The sequence below is a fragment of the Phalacrocorax carbo genome, chromosome 1, assembly GCF_963921805.1.
Source record: "Phalacrocorax carbo chromosome 1, bPhaCar2.1, whole genome shotgun sequence".
NCBI lineage: Eukaryota > Metazoa > Chordata > Aves > Suliformes > Phalacrocoracidae > Phalacrocorax > Phalacrocorax carbo.
In genome coordinates this window covers 160,445,708-160,462,588 of record NC_087513.1, presented here as the reverse complement: position 1 = coordinate 160,462,588, position 16,881 = coordinate 160,445,708, and the positions used below count along the sequence as shown (strand labels likewise).

Below are 16,881 nucleotides of genomic sequence, written 5' to 3'. Positions count from 1 at the left end.
GACAAGAAGGTGGTAATGAAACAGGAGGTGCTGAAAGAGGAACTTTCTGGTGAGGGGAACGTTATTAATAAATTTCCTCAGGGCTGGTCTTAGCTCTGATCCTATTTCATGTTTTCATTAATGATGTTGGCACAAAAAGCTGAAGTATGTTAATGGAATTTGCTTAATGACCTTGAGGATTTCAGTAGAAGACATGGAATGACATTTGATAGCGCAAAGTGCAAGATCATGTGTTTGAGGCTGGCAGAAGCAGATTTCCTCTATCAGCTGAGTGCTTATCAGCTGAAAAGGGGGGAGCAGAAAGACCTCTGTATATTAGCCAGTAACACAGTTAGTATGAGCTTCCAGAGTTATGCGGTCCCATAAAAAACAAATGCAGTGTAAGGGTATATCAGAGAATACATTGCCAGTGGACATAAGAAGTATTAATTGTACAAGGCACCTGTGAGGCCTTGTGAGAATTCGCCCAGTTCTAGCCATGTATAGTGAAATGTGAAGTCGTGCAAGTTTGAATGCCAGGAAAGGACTACTTGGGTCATCAAAAACCAGAACCAATCTCAGGAGCTTTCTGCACATCTTTCTTTTGTGAGCCCCCTATCAAAAGCTAGCATAGAAAGCTGAGGTGTTGGAAAACTCAGGGTACATCTCCCAGTGAAGCTATCTAAGCATGACCCAAGGGTTTTGGGGGACTGCAGCGCGGTCACTTCTGGCTTGTCTTATCAGAATACAAAATAACAACTAGTTCAGCCTTGTAAAGTGAAAACCGAGAGGTGTGATTGCTCTCTGATCTCCAACTTAAATCCCATTTCTCCTTCTCTGATGTTACATTCATAAATTCTCTTGATGTATTTGCAGTGTTAACCCAGGAACAACTGGATGTAAGTAGACCAAGATGAGGTTTAGTCTGGGAATGAGACTCATGTTCCTAACCGTGAGAAGCAGCTTTCACAAGCTCTTTTCAATGGGAGCAATGGCATGAAAAGGATATTTCGAAAGGGGCTAGGATGTTTTATGAAGGGAATAATAGAGTGCTGTTGTCTGTGCTGGCAGGGAAGGTCACTCTGATTACTCTGGGAGCCTCCTTTTAGTAAATAAATCAGCAGACCATGTTTTCTGGGTACCTGAGCATTCTTAGCTCTTACTACTGTGTATTTTCTTCACTGGCAAGGAGTCTGAGTTTATCTACATGTTTAAATATAGAGTTAGATGCCTGACTTTATACTCTGTCTTTTAAAATGTATGCCTAAATCCTAAAGGCAACACACAGGAAAAACATGTTCACTCAGAAAGCTCACACATATTCATATGCTGTTAGTGTGCATTTTCTAAAATACTGGGATTAAAACCATGGGTAGGAACATAATTTCATTAGTCTAGGAGCTGTTCAAGATCCAGGCTTCATACCTGTGAACAGAATTAATTTATTTAGGGACATGTAGTTGCTGCACTGTCTTCTCCAATTTCTGGAGACTCTATATTGAACAAAGTGTCATTGAAATAAATATTCATGAAGTTGCTCAATAATTCAGGGTGTGCTGGTTCAGAGTGTTATAGCCTTAGTTTGAATCATATACAAAAAACCCCAAACTCATAAAAGGCAAAGCACATTCTCTGTCTTGGGTAGCCAGGAAAGCACAAGGGAGGGCAGGTATGATCTAGCTGGCAAGTTGGTTCTGCTTTGATGTGTTTACTGACAGGACTATACCTTTGGTGATGGAAGACTCTGCACTGTCATGCAGAATCACAGACCCCTGGGGCAGGAAGGGACCTCAGGAGGTCTCTAGTCCAACTCCCTGCTCAGAGCAGGGTCAGCTCTGAGCGCAGATGGGGTTGCTCAGGTGCAGATGGGGTTGCTCAGGGTTCTCTCCATTTGGGTCTTCAAAACCTCCAAGGATGGAGGGCACACAACTTCTTCGGGCAAAGCTTTCCCAATGCTTGATTACTCTAATAGTAAAAATTATTTTCTGTGTATTCTCCCCTTTTTCAATTTATGTCCGTTGTCTCTTATTAGCCCACAGTACAGGTCAGTGAAGAGCCTGGCTCCATCTTCTCACTGACCTCTTAGGTACTGGAAGGCTGCTGTTTGGTCCCCACCTAATGTCTTAGACATGTCTTTGAAATACTTCATTAAAATCTGCATCCTCACAAATTTATATTTCCCTATGTCAAGAAAAGAAGTCTCAGCACTCCCAGTTTCCTTTTAGTCCTGAGATCCATTTTCCCTAATAATTCTTAAGGGAGTATGGCAATGTGATTGTCCCGGTTTCAGCTGGGATAGAGTTAATTTTCTTCCTGCTAGCTGTTTTAGTGCTGTGGTTTGGATTTAGTATGAGAATAATATTGATAACACACTAATGTTTTAGTTGCTGCTAAGTAGTGCTTGCACTAAGTCAAGGACTTTTCAGCTCCCCATGCTCTTCTGCATGCACAAGAATCTGGGAGGGGGCACAGCCAGGACAGCTGACCCACCTGACCAAGGGGATATTCCATACCATATGATGTCATGCTCAGCACATAAACTGGGAGGAGTTGGCGGGGGGGGAGTGGCAATCACTGCTCAGGGATGGGATGGGCATCGGTTGGAAGGTGGTGAACAGCTGCATCACTTGTTTTCTCCTGGGTTTTGTTCCTCCTCTCTTTTTTGTTCTTTTCCTTTTTACTACAAATCATTACTACTTCAACTATTATTATTACTGTCATTATTCAATTATTAAACTGTTCTTATCTCAATCCACAAGTTTGCTTCCTTTTGCCCTTCCAATTCTCTCCCTGATCCCACCGGGGTGGGAGGAGGATGAGCAAGGAGCTATGTGGTGCTTGGTTGCTGGCAGGAGTTAAACCACAACAGTGATATCTAAAAAACATGATTGTTATTTTAATGGTTATTCATTACTTTCAAAAAGTACAAAATCACAGGTCCTAACTCCAGAAGCCTACAGTGTTTTAAAAGAAAGTTGTCAGTTTACATAGTGCCAGGCCAGTTGTCTTCATTCCTAAAGTATTTAAGGGGAAAAAAAATAGAGTCTCCACAAATGTGTTTTTTTACCATTGTTTGTGGTACAGATAATTTTGAAAGTAATCTTTTTTTCTGTGTAATATAAATCTAAAACAGTGATGTGTTCAAACAGCTTACCTGGTATATCACTCTCCTCATATCCTTGCATAGTTCTACACCATTATTGAATTTGCTCTACCTTCACTTCAAGGAAAATTAGACTCTTCAGATGAAAAAATTCTTAATGCTGTGCACACAGCATTTGTGTTGCCACAGGTTCACTCTGTTTCTTCTACTCTTCTGGATTACTCTAAACCTCAGCTGTTAAAAGTTGTTTGATGACAGAGAGTGAGTGGTCTCTTAAGACACTCTTTGTCATCTGTCATTCTTTAATCAGGTGTGGGACACTGATCTTCTGATCAACAGCCATGAAAAAAAAAAAGAAAATAGTGCTGTAAAGCTTTCCTGAGGTTTTTCTGATAGCATGGATACAGAATTTCATTTGATATTTCAGAGGATATTTAGGGGGAAAAAAGCACTTTCAATTTCGAAACAGGAAAAAACCAGGACTTTCACAATGAGTCCTAAACAACAGGTTAATGTAAAAGGAAACTGAAGTTTGTGACAGGGAGCACCTCTGCTAACATGCAACAAGATGTGAGGTTTCCCATTTCTTAAGTGCTTCCCAGTGCCCAAACACCACATTTCTCTTGCCTGCAGTGGACTGTGTCATCACGAATAACTCCCTCAGCAACCACCTTTGCTTTCCAGAACCAGAAATACAATCCTAGCTGTATGACTCCAAGCCCTCCCCCTGTCTCACTGATATACTGATGTATCGACAAGGAGAACAAAATTATGGTAGGCTGGTTTTCTAACTGCTGGTTTGGAGATTTATGTGACATAATAAACAACTTACTTAAAACTTCTGTTTACTTTGGGAATACTCCAGGTCTAAAAACATGCTTAGAAAGAGATATCCTAACGTGACTGGTGTATATATATATCATAGGTACCAAAAGTCATGAAATGGAGGTTCTCTGTAGTTCTCACTCATTACAAAATGTTACGTTACTGGTTGGTTTTTGAGGTTGGCCTGAAGCTTGCGCTCCGTGAATAGCATCTGCGCGGGCAGGGAGCCTTTGACTCCAGGCATAGTGTTCACCTTACAGGTGGAGACACCTGTATGTAGGTGCCTACAATGCAGACATCTCCAAGTTAGTGGGTCTCTAAGCTCCCGTTGTGGTCATGGTACACAGTCCAATACATAGGGAGCCTCTAAAGTGATACAGCTCATGCCAGAGCTGGCACCTACCTTGGCCAGGTGTGTTACTCTCCAGGCACACACCACTGCCTGTGCTGAGCAGCTCCCTGCTGGCTTCAGAGGTTGCTTAGACACCTAATATCCAGTTCCTTCTCTGACCAGGCCTGTCCTACAGGTTTAGCTGCATTTTATGTCACTGGGGCAGCAAAAGGGGTAGTTAACCAACAGAAGCTTGTGGCCAATTTGGAAACAGGAAACAGTGGCCAGTTTGTTTTTCTGGTTGGATTCAAAGCCATGGGACAAAACCCCAGAGGAATAGTGAGACATATCTAAAATTTGATAATTTTGTACCTCAGAGTGCAAGTTTTAATTTTTTAATTTAATTCTGCTGAAGTCAAGGGCAAGTTCTCCTTTAACGTAGAGTAACTGAGTGTCTCTAGGACATTACAGCCACTGCTTTAAGTAAGCACAGTGCCATCGTGACAGTTAAAAACAGCACAAGTGGTGGGTGCTCAGATCAGTGCAGTTAAAAACAGCAGAAATGGTGGGTGCTCAGATCCTCTGAAAAAATAGCCAATTCAGTGTTTTTCCTGCATGCTGAATGGGTGATGAATGTTATAAGACTGGATAAATGTTGACTTCTTAACGGTAACTGCTGTTGTTTCAGTAAAAGACTTGTAAAGAAACCCACGAAAACCTGAGAGGACAGCTAATAATATTAAGGTCACAAACTTTTGTAAAGGATGTCTTAGAAAACCGTTCCCATCACACTGGTCTAACATCCTGTGACTGATGCTGAGTGTAAGAAACCTATGTGCTGTTGGTACATCACCTTTGCAAAAGTTTATGGGCTAGCTAGTGTTGATCTGTCTGGCTTGGTGGATAAGCTGTATGATGCTTCCTGCAGGATGGACAAGCATATATAGTTTGTGCCTTGTTCCATAGCTTTTTCTCTACAATACTATTGTTCTGAATAAGAAATAGGCAGTCTGTTCTTGTTACATTGGGCAGGTTATCTGTAAATTAAGCACAGCATAGATGCAGTGACACTGCACAGTAATGCTGCCAGCCATGAGCTGACATATCTGCATTACGCCAAGTTGTCTTTGACCAGTTTGGATGAGCCCAACAATGTTTATTTGCTTTCTGCTTCTCCCCACCATCCTTGTTGCATGTTGTCTTTCCCTAATTGTTCATGTATTGTATTATCCTTATTTTTGTTTCATTTGTTTACCCTCTTCTCTTCACCGTTACCCCATACCCATTGCCTAAAGAGAGGATGCTGATCAGTGGTTAACTCTTACTGCCTCTGGGAACTTGGGCTTCAGGATAAAACTGGGAAGCATAAGGCTTCCATTCACATAATGCAGATCCTTCTTAACCCTTTGTCTTGCCACAACTTCTTTTATTAGCAGAAGTGTGCTGCCAGGCTGGCTTTTGCTGGGTATTTCAGACCTTTCCTCGGGAGCACACTCACATCCAGGATTAAAGCTGCTAACTCCTTGTCTCAGCTTGGGTCATAAACTTGACCAGGGCTTTAATTTTCCATGCTACCAGGAAAACCAGAATGTGGATTGTTTTATGATGCACCTGTTTTTTTCAGTTGTTTTGGTTCTTCTTTCTTCTGTCTGTTAGTGTCTTCCAAAATACTCTCCAGTGACTCTTTTCCTCCACCACAAATATTCATCCATCTCTGCATCAGCTGCTCTAAGTGCATTGTTCTCCTTTTATGAAGCTCATCACTCTCTGCATGTAAGGTGCTGCCTCACGCTTTGAAAGAAGAGGGAATAGCATTTTTTTTTCTCCTCTCCTCTCTGAGCCTCCGAGAGCGCTGTATGAGCTCTGCTTGTGCTGTATGCTCCACACAAGAGTTGGAGTGGCAGAGAAGATGCCATTCATCCTTCTTCCCCAGGAGGCCCTACAGGATGTTTTTGTTCTCTGTGTGCGGTGATCCTTCCCGTATTTAGTAAATCTCCCTCAGCTGGGACGTCTGTTCCATGGCGATAGAAGAGGCAAAATGCCCTGGTTTGGGATCACCTCTACTAACATCAGTCTGCTCCTCTGAAATTAATTTCTAAAACAGACCAATACTATTGAAGGATTACTGTAAGATTAGAGTATTTATATTAAAATACCTTATAATGTGAAAGAAATGCGTGTTCTTAGGTTATAACTAGAAGCTCATTTTAGCTGCTCTATTAATTAAAGGTTTTCTTCACCAAATTCTAATGAAGAGACGGGATTTCATGCCAGTGGGAAAAGAGCCTTCTGAATTCCCAAGAGCTTTTTGACTCTAGTGTAAACAGTACCGTGCAGCCCAGGCTCTACACTGGTTCTTGTTCGGGACCTTGCATGGACTACTGAGCCTGACCATCATGGTGCTTAGCATCTGTCAAAAAAATCAGCCATCCCACAGTGGCGGCTTTGACAAACCATTCATTTCAGTACATTATGCTTAAAGGGAGATTTTTTAATCTGGGGAAGTTGTATGAAGTTTCCTTCCAGGAGGAGCTAACATCGTGACTGGTGGACTGGTGGTGTTATAAGGATTGTTTGAAACGTAGGCTGAAGTCACAAGATACATTGGCAAATACACACTGTACATTTATTATGATTTTCCTTTCATTGACAACTGCATCTTATGGCCACATTCCCATGTAAATGTTTACACACACACACACGCACACGCTGATATAGATATAGGTATAGATATAATTTGTATGGTTTTTAATTAATTCGGAATGTTTTGTGTAAAACATCTTCTGATGTGCCAGCGCATTCTGCTTGGCTAGCCTTTAAACACTGAGGCTGTCTGTGACAGCAGTTTGAGTAATCAATGACTGGAGTCCGTTGCAATGAAGGCAATAAGTCTCTGATGAGTTTGCTTTGTCAAACAGGGTAACAGAAGTTATTACTTAATTCTTTGCCGTGTATTTCCCACAGTGGGTAGCTGCGGGGTTTAACAGAGACACGTAAGCATGAGCATGGGCAGCACAAGGGGGTCATTTACATCAATGAGAACAAGTGCACGTCTGGATTCAGAGTGGCTCAGGCATACTCGGTATGTAGCTGACTTGATGCTTTTTTACTGAACAGCGAAGAAAGGAGAGATTGAAGACCATCCCCTGTTTCATATTTTTATGAATTACTTTTTGCCTTTATTATGAGCTGACTCCTCAGCCATTCCTAGTGTGATTGCACACTGTGTATTAGGGACTGAGAGCTCTGAAATGCTGCTATATTTAATCCTCAAATGTCAACATTTGAAAGCAATTTCCTGAGATAATTTTTGTAATTTTCCAACTGAAACAAATGTGCATGACCTATGTATTTTTACTTATATCATTATTCTAGAGACATGACATCCTTTTTCCCTGAAAGAAAAAACTTGTGCCACAGCTGCTGTGCAGCATCCACTAATCCTTTACATAGCTTTGTAACAGTGTCATCTGGACGTGATTGGGTGGAAGAAATCTTAAGGTCTTCCAACCTCAGATTGGTTAAAAGAGTGATGAAGAGTCGTGAACAAAATGTTAAAAAGAAGGTTGTAAAGTGTGAATGTGGCGGGGGTGGCTGCACTCTTAGTTATTAGTGCCTTGGAAACTAAATGTGTATCAGGCTGCTGTTAAAGGTTGTCCGCCGGATGAAGAAGCCATTCAGCTGATAACGCAACACTCTGAAAGAGGTACAAACCAGAAGCACATTAATCAGGATAGCAAAAACAGATGCAGAAGTCAGGTAGCAGCAGAAGAGGAGCAGCAACAGACTGGCAAAAGTTTCTCGCCCAGTCTGCGTAAGGGAAGCTGCGGATGTTATACAAAGACATACTGTTCTCATTTCCCTGCATTTGCTTTGTACTCCTGTTTATTGCACATCAAACGCATTTACATATCCAGGAATGAAATGGAAATGATTGATGCAAAGGAGGTATTTTTGTTAATTGTTGTTGCTCTGAGTCATACCTGTGACTGCCGGAGATGGGTGAGGAAAGACAAAACTATTATTAGAGGTATAAATAATTGTCAAGAGCAACTTTTAAACCCATCTGTTACGACATACCAAAATCCAAAATTATCCAAAGAGGGGAAGGGCAGCAAAGCAAGGACTAAGCCAATGCCAAGTCTCTGTTGATGTAGATGTTGGCAACTGCCTCTGAATATTTGTCCATGTTTTTTTCAACTCTGCTCCCTTGCAGCTTCAATCATTTTCTGTCACAACCCTATCAGTGCCTGCTGGACGTTGCAACAACAGTGTCTTATGCTCGGAGCTGATGGGTTGTTTGAGTGTTTGGCTGCATGTTGGCTTGCACAACACTAGTGAAATGCTTCCACTTTTTGTGCTGTTAGTTGGAAAGCAGTTCTTAAGGTGCTCTCATACATGCAAGGTAGAGCCAAGATGAGATGAACATCCAACTTGAGAAGGGAACATTGCGCTTGAAGTGCTTAAAGACAGTGCTTTTTGCAGTGGAGCTATACTGCAGAACACACAGGAGGATTTCTGGTCCTTTCTACTCTGCAGGAGTAGTGAAGACGGATTTTAGAAGTATCTGTCTACAAATGGTTGCGTGATCCTTGGGTTCACTGTTGATGTGGGCTGTGTAGGTAACTGAAGTGGATCAAAACAACTGAAGTGCAGTTTGACTGTGTGTGAGCAGCAATCAGAAAACCCAAGCCCCAAATTATTTTGGAAGTATCATCCTTCAGAGTATCATCTGATGCTAACACAAATCATGGCTTCCAAAGAAAGTGATAATGAAAATTCATCCATGGCACTCCCTAGTTTATATCCTTCTACCTGTAACCCTTCTGCTGTGAAACAATTATCGAAACAGCTGTTTCCGTTAGATAATAGTTCAAGAAATGACCCTGCAGCAGAACATTTCATAGTTTGGCCTCATAACCTTATTCCATTAATTATAATATAGATCCTGTAAGAGGAGAACTCAGAGTGGATAAGGACATAGCATTCAGCCCTGTTTCCTTTTGCTTTGTGTGTGCTGGGGAATATATCTGGATTTTTAGGAATGTGTGGGGAAATAGCTATTTTTATGACCAAACTGAGGTTTATGGAAAACTTATGGGGAATCTCTAGTGGCAGAAAATGGGTGATATTGGAAAAGAAAGATAATTGTCTTGGGGATTGATACCAATTCCAAGATTTTTCATATAACTGCAGTTAGCTCTTGTGTGAGATGGCCCTCACAAAGTTTTGGGTTTTTTTACAGGGTAACTTGTCTTCAGCAGGCTTGCTTCCTGCTTAGTTGCTTCATCCTTCTCTAGGCTCAAGAAAGAGTAGAGATCAGACTTTTCTTAAGAAATCTTAGGACTTATGATTTATTAATGTATTGTTTGCAGTCAGATGAGTCATGCAAACTCATGAGCCTATTTTTATACCAAGCTGTGTGTTAATTTTAGTCATGAATCTTCTGCTGGTTATCCTAGCTGGCAGAAATCATAAGTATTTTGGGCTTGCTTCGTCTTTATGATATGACCCTGTAATTCAGGTTAGATGTTATTGAATAAAACATTTCTCGATAAAAAACCTCAGTCTGGGAAAATTTGCTTGAAGCATACTCAATTGCAGTCCATTTCCAATTGCCATAAATAGAGGTACAAACTGAATTCAGTAGCTAAAAGATGAGCTGACAATGTGAGTTCTGCAGTTATTTGCTCTATTTCAAATCAATATTTCTTGGTCTCTTTTGTATTCTTGACAAGTAAGCTTGAATAATGATAATCTTTATAACAACATGCTTTTGTACTGCATGATTATAACTAATTTCAATCAAGCACTTGTCTAAAATTAAGTCATATGAATGGATTTGGGGTCTCTCATTATCTTCACTCCAACCCATTTAATAATAGGGTCTGCTTAAGTAGGTGGCTCATGCCAGTCTTCCACATGGTGCTATTTTTAGCACTTGTGGCATCCACATGAAATTGCTCATGCTTCTCTCATATTCTGACCAAGCGGTCTATGCATTATCATCTTGTGAGACATGCATGTCTCAGTCCAAAAGAGTAGATATTAGACTGATAGTACTGAGGGTTAGCATTTCAAAGTAGAGGGGAGTACACTCCAGTTAATTGGCTTCTACATAAAGTAACTACCACTAAGCAGTTGGTAGGTCAAAGTGATTCTGTTTCTCCAATAGCTGCTTATTTGCTTTCATCTCTCTTTCTCCCAATTTACCTTGTATTTTATTCTCAGCATTTGTGAAGCGTTAAGCTTTTTACTGTCTCAGTAGGAGTAAATTAAAGTGCCTACATTACACCAGAAAAAGTGAAGGGGGTGGTGGCAGTGACCGGTAATCGTTTCATTGGAGAATAAAAAAGTGAAATCCACTGAATCTTAAAACTGTGTTTAATGATATGTTTCAGGAACTTCTATTACATCACGATGCTGAGGGATCCAGTGTCACGGTACTTGAGTGAATGGAAGCACGTCCAGAGGGGTGCGACGTGGAAGACTTCCCTTCACATGTGTGATGGAAGAAGCCCAACACCAGACGAGCTGCCTACCTGTTATGAAGGAGACGACTGGTCTGGAGTCAGTTTACAGGAATTCATGGATTGTAGCTACAACTTGGCCAACAACCGCCAGGTGCGCATGCTGGCCGACCTCAGCTTGGTGGGATGCTACAACTTGACTTTTATGAATGAGAGTGAAAGAAATATGATTCTTCTGCAAAGCGCCAAGAACAATCTGAAAAATATGGCCTTCTTCGGGCTCACAGAATTTCAGAGGAAAACGCAGTATCTCTTTGAGAGGACATTCAACCTGAAATTCATTTCCCCATTCACCCAATTCAATGTTACGCGGGCCTCCAATGTGGACATTGGTGAGGATGTGCGGCAACGGATAGAGGAGCTGAATTTCTTGGATGTGCAGCTTTACGAATACGCGAAGGACCTGTTCCTGCAGCGCTTCCAGTACTCCAAGCAAGAGGAGCATCAGAAGAACCGGCTAAAGAGGCGAGAGGAGCGGCGGCTTCTGCGGGAGCAGAGAGCTCACCAGTGGCCAAGGGAAGAGGCAGCAGAAGTAGCCATTACTGAAGATTATAACAGTCAAGTTGCAAGGTGGTGACTCTTCTCCATCTTGACTAACCCATGAGAGGATCAGAGAGTGTGCGCGACTTGGCTACCTGGGAATTAGCCAAGGAAGGCTTACCGCTTTGGTAAACGAGACTGCGTCTGACAACTACCCCTCCTTGTCTCCATTTTTCTTGCCAGTGAGGAGAATGTATTTTTTTCTCAATAGGCATTAATTAGTGTTATTAAATAGTAGAATAGATTCCTGTCCATAAAGACTTCATTCAAAGCCCTAAGCTATGAGGATGGGTTGAAGAGAGAGTATTAACAGATGCACCCTATACAATCTGAGCTACCAAAACTTGTGCAGAGATGAATGAAAAATTAAAAAAAAAAATTTATTTTAGTTCCTCTGTGACATGAGAGCTGGTTAATTTCATACTGTCCTTTGCAGCTGTAGTGTGTAGCTTTCTAGTGAATGCAATGGAGGAAAACGTATTGCCCTTCAAGCTTCTACATGTTGTGTTTTGATTAAGGGAAGAATTTGCTGAGGTGATTAAAAAAGACCTAGGAAATGTGGGACTGGGACATCGCTTGTTCTGTTCTGTTAGCCAGCAATCAGAGATGATTTATAAGTGAAGTGATGGGGGTGTTAGCCTATTTTTCTACGATGTCGAGAGTACCAAGCCCGGCCAGGTAGCAGGCATCTTTCTGAGTGTGCGTGGCAAAGAGAAAGCATTGAGAAATGAGGTCCAAGTGGCAGCTGGGCACACGTTGCTGAGATGATCTGCCTGGAGGCAAAGAAATCAGCCATCACGTTCACAAAAGGTGAAGAGAGGCCAAGCAAACTACAGGGAAGAGGGAAGAGAGAACAGGAAAAGCTTAAATATTAGTGTGACATTTTCCAGATTTGCTGTAAAAGCCTGGAGATATATTGTCTGTGAAGGCAGGCAGGTTTATGATGTTGTCTGTTAAAATACATTGATGCCAAGTGAATACAATTTAAATTGGTTTTCTCTCTAACTACGGTAGTGGCTAGAAAAAAAATCAGCTTTCATTTTTATAGGATACATAATGGATATGTGGAAAGTCTTGATATTTATTACTCTGTATGAAGATTCTTTGTAAATTTATTGTTTTCATGATGAGAGGTCTGTATCTGTTTTTCTTCCTTGTCTAGAAAAAGAGTCAATGGGTTCTTCCTCCACATGTTACATCCTTGTGGCTAAACCGCATCTATTTATTCCAAGATTTTATGTTGTTCCATTTGTAATAGTGGAATTTTAAAGAGGGTCCTGTGCACCATAGATCTTTTGAGAGAGTTTTTTTCCTTCTTCTTCTAGCATAAATGTAAAGCATTAGGAAGAAATTTCTCTAAGTGCCTCAACGTGGCTGCTAAATCGAGATGCTGAAAGTATATTATTGCATGCATGAATGGCTTTTACCTTACAGATTTGCTAATTAGAAATACCAGAGTACCTGATGTGGATGCACATTTCTCATTTATTTTCAAAATTCAAGGTTTTTAAGCAGTTGGTACAAAAACTATGTGTTACAGAAAAAAAGAGGCTGAATTTGAAAATTTGTCCCTTCATTTCCAAGCCTTTTGTTTCTAGTGTATGCTGTACCTTCTTTTCTTCCGACAATGCTATTGCTACTTATCTATGCACAATACCAAAAATACCATCTAACAATGTTGTTGAGAGTTAATGCATACAATAATACATTAAACATGGAATATCATAATGGCTATTTAAGAAGTGAAGAGGGCTACCAGGATGATGCCTCATTATCAATGTAGTTTATTAGCAATATGCTGCTTTATGCCTGATTGTCAACATGCTATTTTTGGGGTGAGTAGCAGTGGCTTTTGGTCCATAACACCTGTTCCACTGGTAGATCATCCGCATCTCCTCCCACCTCTGCATTTGGAAGGGAGAACGCAGGACTGCAGATCATTATTCTCCTGCCCAAGCACAGCATGTCTGCCTTAGAGAAGAGTGAGGAGCTCTCTAGACTCCCCGGACAGTACTACTTGGATCCCCATCACGTGGAAGAGGCGCTCAGACCCCTTGCTCGTATATGGACACCTACCTTCAAAGAAGTAAATGGAAATGTTTATAGTCTAGGACTGAAGCTCATTCTGTGTGGCTGCAGGATGGTGAGCCATGAAGAGCTAAGCCTGGCTGGTGTTATTGCACCTTTAGCGCAGTGCAGGTAATTCCCAGTGAACTGCCATCTTACCCGCTGGCAACGGGGCTTCAGGCTGGGCTGGCCCTGGCCCTGTGGAGGGAGGAGCTTTCCGGCTGCTGATGCAGGGATGATAGGGAGCTGCTGCATCTCCCCGTTCCCAGGCCCATCGCTGCATCTTGCTGCAGTCTCCACAGGAAGAGAGGGGAAGGATGCCTTTGGCACCCAATATGCCATGTCCAGAATTTCCACCTGCAACTCTTGTTTCTGTGAGAGCAGGGGGCTATGGGTGCTGGGGGGGCAGGGCCCAAAGGTCACCCTGGCAGAGGCAGAGGTGGGTTGGGCAGTGGTGCAGGGCATGCAGGAGACGCCAGGCTGGCAGGCAGGGCAGGGGGGCTTGGCAGGTGCAGGGCTGCACAGGAGAGAAGCCAGCCACGTAGGAGGAAAGATGCAAGGCCAAATTCACATGAAGGAGGAAAATAAGCAAGGAAGTAGAATCAGCCCCAGCCTGTCTTTTTTTGTTAAACATCCCTTTTTCCTCCTAAGCATGAAAAAAAGGGTCCCTTTCCTTGCATCCCTGCCTCTTTCCCCAGCAGGGCACCTCTCTGCACTGCTTATGGAAATGGGGGCCTCATTTTTCATTTAGAAATGAATGCAGTGTTATCTTTTCAGGGGAGAGGAGAGAGAGCTTAGAAATTGTTCCCTGCAGCCTCACCAGTGACTGTGAGTATCAGTTTCAGCTGTCCAAGCACACCAACCATTCTCCAAACTACTCCTTCTGCCTAACACAAAACAAAGCCTGACGAGGAAAATCGAAGCAGTCTTTGGGTGGTTTACATTAGCTTTGATAGTTTGGCAATACCTTAATGCAATGCCTAACCTTTTTGTCAGTCATTTCCCAGGAGACAAGAAGAGCTGCTAATGTGCTGTAGCATCTATGTTAACGGGATTTGCCTTAACGCTTGGGATTTAGTTGAAGTTGGTTTGATGGTTTTGTTTTTTTTCCCTGGAGCCTATGTGGCAGGTAGCCCTGATCGTGCAGGAGCAGTTGAGGGGGTCACAGCCAGTGGCTGAGATCTTGCCCAGAGCCTCTGAGGCTGAAGGGCCCGGCACCTCCTTCCCCAGGTCCAGCAGTAGATCCAGCAGACTCAGTGTGCCAACAATACTGTTTTTCTTTGCAGAATTTCCTGGCACTTGAAAAAGAAAGCAGTTTGGAAATACTTTCAGGCTGACTTCTAAGACACAGGCTTGCAGCTTTTTTCCTCTGGGGCGCTATGCCTGAAATAATGTAACGTAAAAGCAAAGTAAAGGCCCTGGTTCGTATCTCTGTTACTCCAGGTTTTCGTTGCTTTGACAGCACAGACTTCACTGTAATTACACTGGCTCGTATAAGATTGGAGCTCAGCGTGTTTCTTTCAGAACCTTCATGGGCAACAGCGCTATAGGATTTCTGTCCATCTTCCTGGCATTATTTTGTTGCTTAAACAAGGCAATTTGGCTTCTGCTACTGTGAGGCTGAAACAAATCTCATTCCTTTGTAATGGAGATGTACTTACTAATCTCTCCCATCACATCCTCAGCACTGGTTGCCTTTTCCAGTTGTAATTCACTGTAGGCTTGGAGCAGACAGAGAAACATGCTGTGTCATTAAAACTTGTTCCCAGTAATTCGATCTCTAGTCCAAGAACTCAGCCTATTGCCTGTGGGCCATACTTTATTAAGGAATGAAAATTTGTCCTCTCTTCCCCACTCATCAGTGCTAACAATAAAAAGCTTTTTCACCATGGGGAAAGCAAAAAACCACTGTTTCTGATGTTGAGTATTCTTCAGCTGTGTTAATAGTGAGGCTGCGATAGCCTTGCTAGGGCTTCTACCCAGTATGCGGTAGTTATTTGCAGTTCACTAAAAACAGAAGTACAGAACAAAAAAGTGATGGCAGTTAGATCCCGAGTCAAGCTTCCTAAGTGCAGCATATCCATTCAACCAAACCAAATGGCAGGTCACATCACCTTTGCATCTGGACATGTTTCAGATTTGACGTCCACTACTAAACCAGGAGGTTTCTCAAGTTGGCAGTCGTGTTAACACATGCTTCCTTCTCCAGTACTGGGTTCTTGTTTCCCACCTGCAGTCTTGTATCAGTTATGAGCACTGATGTTATAAACCTTATCTCACTGACACTTCTTTTTTCCTCCATTGCTGTTCCCATGATATATGTGGAATTAATCTTTTTTGGTCTGGGATAAAGGAATATCTTTTTTCCAGGCTGGTGGAGACTACTCTTTACGAGATGAACAATCACAATGAAATAATTCTGCTAGAGCAGATTGCTGTATCCTCCCTACGTGGCAAAAGCATACTCAGAAAAGGTACCCAGTTTGCACTGAAACACTTCTTTCAGTTTGGTTCTTGTAATACTTTCTTTGCTGATATTTTGTGGAGGCAAATGGGTTCCATAGCCTACAATGTCCTTGGCTTTCCACTTGGACATGTCACTAGCTCTGTGATTTCAAATAAGTGTTGGAAGTTAAAAAAAAAATAAATCAAGAGTTCCCATCAGTTGCCATATTTAAGATGAAAGGGTAAATTAATAGGCTGTAAATTACTTTATTCTTTAGAAATTTTCCTTCTGTTTATGTGCAATAATGTGTGTGAACTCTGCTACTAAGAGATTGTATTGTGAGTAACCATATCTACTTTTATTCCTATTTACAAGATAGTTTGTAGACCTAGGGATTTTCATTGATGTAAAGCACAATTTAATGAATTATTTAATGTGTTTAACCATTGTGATGTCAGAAGCAATTGTTTTCATATATTTATTTGTTGGTGGTTTTCTGTAAAATGATGCTCATTAAGAAATCTGTTAAAAATGAAGTTTTGTTGAATATTGTTGGGTCCATGAATTACTTATGAGCAACAAATAAACATTGATTGCGTTTTTGAAACCCTAAAGGTTTAATTTTATCTACATGGCTATAAAAATACCTAAAAATGTTTCTGTCAGGCCAGTTTCAAGCATTAGTAAAGATCCACCATGACCATAATTATGTTTTTTAACAAAATGTACATGGGGAAAAGCATGTTTATATAACTTACTGTTTAATTATATTGGGGCCCAATACCAAATCTTTTGATTCCAATTGACTTTGGTGGGATTTATCTCAGATTGAATTAAGACAGGAGATTCATGATAAATAGTAACCAGCACTAATTCAAGTGACCCCAGTGTTAGAATTTCCATACTTGGATTGTATTAAGACTTAAGTATGCAAATAGTGGTAGTGAATTCAGTGGACTTCATTTCTACTCCAGTGGTATTGGACACCAGTCCAGACTGTCAGGATAATCTCAGGAGCTGCTGTGGGGAAGGATGAGAAATTGCAGTCTTGCCACAGTGT

General features: G+C 41.6%; 1 protein-coding gene across 1 annotated transcript in view; it reads left to right on the top strand.

The window, feature by feature from the left end:
- Positions 1-16,419, top strand: part of HS6ST3 (heparan sulfate 6-O-sulfotransferase 3) — a 316,029-nt gene extending 299,610 nt beyond the window's left edge. The window contains exon 2 of the mRNA XM_064440675.1: positions 10,640-16,419. Coding sequence (XP_064296745.1) covers positions 10,640-11,345 — 706 coding nt within the window. The 3' untranslated portion in view covers positions 11,346-16,419. The remainder of the gene's footprint in view (positions 1-10,639) is intronic.
- Positions 16,420-16,881: the final 462 nt, after the last annotated feature.